The sequence below is a fragment of the Phaethon lepturus genome, unplaced genomic scaffold (genome assembly GCF_000687285.1).
Source record: "Phaethon lepturus isolate BGI_N335 unplaced genomic scaffold, ASM68728v1 scaffold15334, whole genome shotgun sequence".
NCBI lineage: Eukaryota > Metazoa > Chordata > Aves > Phaethontiformes > Phaethontidae > Phaethon > Phaethon lepturus.
This window is the reverse complement of record NW_010537119.1, coordinates 128,879-135,544: the sequence shown is the minus strand read 5'-3', so window position 1 is coordinate 135,544 and position 6,666 is coordinate 128,879. Positions and strand designations below refer to the sequence as shown.

Here is a 6,666-nt window from a genome sequence, read left to right as displayed (position 1 = left end):
CCCTCCCGCAACTCCCCAGCTTCAGCAAACCCACTTCCAGATCTTCCTTCCCCTCTAAAACTCTCCATTCCCAGCCTCAGAAGTTCGCTTTACCCAAGGTTAGAAATATTCTTCACTCATTTCTGGAAAAAGAGAAAACAGCATACTCTACAGGGACAGCTTCAGACTCTGTATCCATGAAAGGTGAACAAAAACGGTTCCAAAGAACCTGCCCTGTGCTTCCTCCCTCTGCTTCCTGCAGCCTGAATGCACAGACTCCCACGGGCTGGAGCTCCACCACGTAGCAAAAGTCCTGCGGACACTGCAAGAAGCTGCATGTGCTACACTATAACCACCAAAACGCTGGGAGCTGGGGCTCAGCCCTCCCCGTCTCCTAAACGCCAAAAGCCCCCGGCGTGTGATGCTCCAAGTGACGCGCAACAGGGGAGAGCGGAAGCTCAGCTGCTCCAGCCGCGCATTGCGGACCCCCCCCGGGCCAGGCAGCCGCTGCTTCACTCCGGGGAAGGGTCTTTCTTCACGGCCAGTTCGGCAGAGGACAGGGAAGGGGCTGCGAAGACTTGTGCCTCATTTGTCTGGTTCAAAGAATGGCCGCAAAACACTGGATTTGCACCTGCAAGCCAGCTTGTACAAAAGGAAGGGCGCAAGCTCCAGCATTTGAACCTTTGGGGGTCGGACGATGCTGAGCCGAGTGGCTCGAGTTGTCGTGTTAACGGCAGCTGCAATTAGCACAGGCAGCATTTGGATGCTAAAATGCTGCTTGACTTTAAAAAAAAAACAAAAAAAAAAACAAACACAATTTGTCTGCAGTGCATCCTGTCGCTGTGGCGTGCTGCTCGCACTGTGTGTGATACCTCTACCAGAAGCTATTTTTATGCTGGATTTGCCACGGGAGAATAAAATCTGCTTTACAAGGCACTGACTGCAGCAGACACTGCAGCACATTCCGTTTTGTTTGTCCAACAGGTGAATGCTACTTCAGCACCATCCCCTTTTCCCTGGAAAATCTCACCCAGATGCCACTGCGACTCGGGCTAATGCAACGGCTGCAGCGGACAGAAACGCAGGTGAGTGAGATGCTGTTCTGTCAGGATCCCTAAATGTACCGTGCGATTTTAAAGGGGGGAAAAAAGCAGACAGGGCTCTTGGAACAACACCTGCAATAGGGAGCACAGTCACAGCTCCTACGAGTAAAAGTTAAAACCCACCTACCCAGTAAAGCAGACGAGCTGCTAGGCACTCAGACAGGACTCGGGTTTAGTCTCCTACTAAACAGTGCCTTAGAAGCTTACACCGATTTATCCAGCACTTCTCCTTTCGCAGCAGAAAATAAAGTGGGTCAAAGCCAGCTTTTCAGCAGTAAAATCAATCTAAAATTACACCACTTGGGGAAACCTAGGCGATGATGAGAGCGAGCGAGGAGCATTGCTGCACTGATCCACCCCTGCGTTTCCTCCTGTGTAAGAGGTACAGACCACGAAGCATTTGTACACCATCTTTGCTCAAGCCTTTGGAGGACCATCACCCTTCATTTCTGTACGAGAACTCAACAGTCACCGGGCACTACAAAAAGTTGTAGTAAAACCTCCTCAACCCCAGATTTACGCTTTAGCTTAGCTTAGTAAATATAAGGGAGGAAGAGTCACTGCTGTTGAGGTGAGAAGAAATGTATTCCGGAAACTCAGTCTGCCTCTTGGTATCCAAAGAGATTAAGGAGGGCTTTATAAGAGAATAAACCCCCCTTCTCTGCCCAGGATGGGTGCATTCTGCCTTCTCTCTTCAGAAAGATTTCACAGCACTAAACATCTATAAGCTTTCATTTTTTTATTTCTTTTTCAGTGGAAATATGTCAGAGCCCAAACACGATGCCATTTGATTTCCTGTGTTTGGAGTGTTTGAATCTCACGTGGGCCGTTTTGGAAATTTGATGTTGGTCTCTGCAATCAAAACTTTGTTTTGAGACTGATTGTATTTTCTAAAGGAGACCTTAAGGTACAACAATTGATCCATTTGCAGTACTGGAGTATTATTCTGTGCTGTAAATTCCTCCCTACAAACACTAAGCCTTTTCTTTTTTTTTTTTTTAGTGGATGTGGATGCTGGATGTGCTGGTATGCAAAACTGATTTGTACCACACCATGTAAAGACAGCCCAAGGCAAGGCCATGCCATCCACAAAGGACACAAGAGCAGCAAGTAGCATCACCACTACAAGTATATGAAATCCTGTTTAAAATTCTTGCTGTTTTTTTCCAATTCTACCTCCCAACCTCTCAGACCCCTAAAAGTTGACAGGACATTCAAAGACACTGTGCGGCTAATCACAAGATTGATGGTGCACCCTGTGGTTGTCCAGCATGCTTACTTGACAACATGCACTAAAACACAACACAGATACCTTCATCTGCCCTAAACCCAGCTCATTATTCAGCCTTAAACCTAGTTCTGGACTTCTCATCTGCCCCTCTAATGACTTACGGGTTTTCATAACTTTTTCCATGAGCACAGCATCTTCCTGCAGGAAACCATCCGCCATTACTTACTAGCTCCAAATTTTACTTCTCCTATGCTGTGCTTTTCTTCTTCCCCAAAAGGCATCGCTTTATCATCCAATTTCTCCTTGAAAGTTCCTGTGTTCCCAAAACTCTATGGCTTTCCTCTCCCTCCCTTTCTTCTGGCCAAGTCTCCAGCTACTAAGAGGATAACTGCAGGTGTTATGCATGGAGACAGGTCCTGTACGTGCAGGCAATTCAAGCGCGGTTTTTGTTTGTGACCCCCCAACTATGCGTGTAAAAGAGGCCAGGGGCATCAGCAGGTTACTGCTTTCCTCGGCACTTGCAAATGTGAATTTTTCCTGCTAGGAGATTTTGTGAGTGCCAAATGCTTTGCCAAAGATTTTCATATGATCTGGCTGGAGAGCAAGAAGCGTCAGACGTCTATTGTAAACTAGGTTTCCAGCCCAGTTTTGTCCTCAGAAGTGATTCAAATGACTTTTAGAGGAATCTGACTTTGCAGTGATCATCTGCTGCACCCCGTTAGTACCTACAGTGCCTCAGACCTGCAGTCTAACATATCCTGAAATTAATCCTATTTGGTTTTATCCCTGCCTGGTCTGTCCTGTCATCTCTTGCCTGAACTGCTTTTCATACTCTGCTATGCAACATGTTGTTCCCTTTTCCTCCTGTACTTGCATAAGAGAAATACAGATATAAAGGAAAGCAATTATTTTGCAAGTAAAACTAGAAACACCCAGGCTAAATCAGGCAGTTTTCTGGCATCATCTTAAAAAAGCTGGGCTCAAAGTACAACGGAGAAAAAAACCAGCCTCCTCATTATGAAAGAGTGATCAGCTGAATAAGAAATACAAGAAAAAAAATGGAGAGAAGAGCAAAGTAAAAAGCGTTCAGGTTAAACGCTCTTTGACAGGACCCTGAAGGATCATAAACCTGCCGCAGTGATCCTTCAAGCGAAAGAGGGGTTAGAGGCACCTTCTCTGAAGGCCCCAAAGGCTTTGCAGGCATCTGGTTCAAATTACTTACCGAGAAAGACAGAGAGTGAAGGGGGCGGGGGGGGATATGCAAGAATAGAAATGAAGAGGCAAGCGAGCGACCTCAGCCAGCAGAGCAGGGGAGAACATGACAGCCCAAATGGCAGTTGTTTTCTCGGCACAGGACAACCAGCGAGTGGGCTGCCTCGTGGCAGCACACCGAGAAGCGCTGCGTGGAGAAGGCAGCTCTGTTTTGTAAACCCGAGTGGCGAATCTTCCCCTTCAGCCTCCCTTGCAGAGCTGCAGACAAACTGTGCCAGAACTCCGCTTGCCTTTTTTTTTTTTTTTTAAATGCCTAGTGCTTATTTTTAAATATTAAGTCTCATTCATGGCAGCAAAACCATGCAGTTTCCTCCTTTGGGAGCGCATCGTTTGGTCCCAGGGCAGGTGTCTGGTCCCAGCCCGTGCTGGACAAGTGTCTCACAGATGGAATAACTGATCCGTCCTCTTGCAGAGCTGATGGAAGGATTGATTTCGTTGGAATGAAGTCAAGCTGTGGGGCTGTGACATTAGACAGAATGGGCAAGAACCTTGCCTGGTAAGGCCATCGTGATCCTAAGCGCCGCGGTTCCAGGATGTTGTTCAGACATTTGTGTACAACAGTCTGAGATTCATTGATTCCTCTCCTTTGTTTTTCCCAGCTTCTAAAATCAGCCTGCCTGTCTTTGAAAAGTGTAGGGAGAGGTGGAAAGTTCAGCCAAGCTGAATGATCCATGGTTTTGGGCCTTAGACTAAATGGACTTGTTTGTTTAGTTGTTGTGTGTTTTTTTAGAAAACAGGCTGGCACAAAACAAGACTGTTATTAAACCTACCGTGAACAGTACATCTACGACATCACACAAAAAAGGATATTAAATCTTTTCCCCTGAATCACAAAACGAAACAGCACTAGTTAATGCACTGAGAAGTTAAACTGGCCCAGAATATTTCAGTCTCCAAAAAAATAGACAGACAGATTTTTCTAATACAGCCTTTTCAGCCAGCAGCACAGATGAGATGTGCTAGGGACAGAGATGAGAATATTTTCTGCAGTAAGATTATCATCTCCATCACACCTGATACAAATGCATTTTCCAAACTTGTTATCTCCACTGGCTGCGGGGTCAGCCTCACGGTGTCCTGTTCAACAAAATACTAAACACTATTTGTTATTCTGGGCCAGAATAACAGCATGAACTTTTTCACGCAGGCAGCCCAGGCTCCGGTTCCAGTCACCGATCTCTCACTCTGAGCACTGGCCAAACCTAGGAGAAACACAAGAGCTGCATCATGAGCACCACAGGGAAACAAAAAATGGTGCACTGGGGAGGCAGAAACGAGCAGAGGTCTGGGTTCCCTCGTCGGTGGTCATTGCACATCACTAGGAAACAACCAGGTCATATATTTTAACCCAATTTTCCTAATCCATAGGGCTATTTCCCAGATGAAATGATGTAATCAAACAGGGATGCTGATGATGTGGGGCTGCCCAGAAGAGGGAGGGTTTAGAGGGAGAGTAAGACAGGCAGAGAACCAAAGCAAACATGACATCTCCTTGGGATGCGGCATGGTCTTCAGCGTGCGTTTCAGAGAGAACAGTCTTCCCCTCAGCTGCCACGGAGCTTGTCAAATTGCCTGGGAGGCTCAGAGGAAAGTCATCTTTCACACAATTTCACAAAGCAAAAGAAATCTTCATTTTTTGAACCATATCCCCTAAGCTTCTAAGGGAATTAAATCTCTGACCTGCCTATTGAACCCTGCGCAGAAGGGAGAGGAGAAGGAAGAGCACAAGGTCAAAGACGATGTCTTGACTCCCTGAGGAAGGCTCGAGAACGCCCAAATAATGTGGCAGGAGCTGACAACAGCAAAAAGGGCATCTCCTTGTCCCTTTGCTTTCTTAACAAATACTGAGCAAAAAAAAATTAAGTGCGCAAATCCTTCTTGTTTGTGAAAGGCCAGATCGCCACCGGAGGTGGCTGGGTACAGCAAAACCTGCTTCAGCAGAAAAACAGGGACAAGCAAAATGGTTCCTTGTCCCCTTAAAAAAACAATAACCAGAGCTGGTCACGGACTAATTAGTGAAGTAATTTTACATCCAAAAGTGCTGAAGAGTCAAAACGCAGCACTGCTTTTGGAAAGGGGAGGGCTGACACCTCCCTGTGCGACACACAGACCAGAAAGCTCTTCCCAATGCGGGTCGCTTGAGGCCAGCGTGAACTGGCCAGCGTGTTTGGCCCCACCAAAACATCTACTCATAGCCTACACAATACTTCACTGGTTTTCCAAAGAAGTGCTGAAGGAGAGAGGCTACAACATGTTGAGACATACAGCAAAGGCCACCCCAGATCCCAAGGGCATAAAAAGCAGAGCCAATACGTATTCCAGCCTCCCTCTACCCCGCTCTCATTTCTTTTGAAACCTTATTTGCCATTTTCAGAACCCATTTTTCAGACAGAAAACAGACACACTGGAAATAAGCATCAACAGTAACAAACACAGACACCAGTTCAGTTCACCGACCGCTCTGAGCGGCATCGTCAGCGATTCATTGTAGTGGTAAAAAGAAGAAAGTCACTCACCCTCACGAAGCTGGCGGGAAACCATCCTTCTTCATCATCGATCTGACCCCACCACCAGTCCTTGTTGGAAGCATCCAGGACCTTGATAACGTCTCCTGCTTTAAACGCCAACTCCCGGTTGGCCATGGTGACGTGATCCCATACTGCCTCAGCACTTACAATAGAACCACCACTGATCAGCTTTGAAAACAGAAAACCAGCAGTCAATAAAAGCTCAGTTCCCCAACACAAGCACATGCACAGCAGCAGCACAGACAAAAGCGCTCAGCCAACGTAAACCAATTTTCCTCCATTCCAATCCATAACAATTTCACCCTCATGTGATGCCATCCAGTCTGCAACCATTTCTACAGACCGCCGTCCTGCTCCTAACCATGCCACGCCAGCGAGCACCGTGCGGATGTTCAGCACCTCTCAGGTCCTACGCCCGGGAAAAGCAACACCCACCCTGCCACCACCACCCCATATTTATGAGCATGCACATCATCAAGGTACATGGCTTTCCGGTACAATTCAGTTAGCATAATATAGAGCTGGGAGGTCCCAAAAATGGCAGAGCCAAGCT

General features: G+C 46.9%; 1 protein-coding gene across 1 annotated transcript in view; it reads right to left on the bottom strand.

The window, feature by feature from the left end:
- Positions 1 to 6,281, bottom strand: part of LOC104620232 (rho guanine nucleotide exchange factor 9) — a gene marked incomplete at both ends in the record, with an annotated part of 21,810 nt that extends 15,529 nt beyond the window's left edge. The window contains one exon of the mRNA XM_010286385.1: positions 6,102 to 6,281. Coding sequence (XP_010284687.1) covers positions 6,102 to 6,281 — 180 coding nt within the window. The remainder of the gene's footprint in view (positions 1 to 6,101) is intronic.
- Between the last annotated feature and the right edge of the window lie 385 nt (positions 6,282 to 6,666).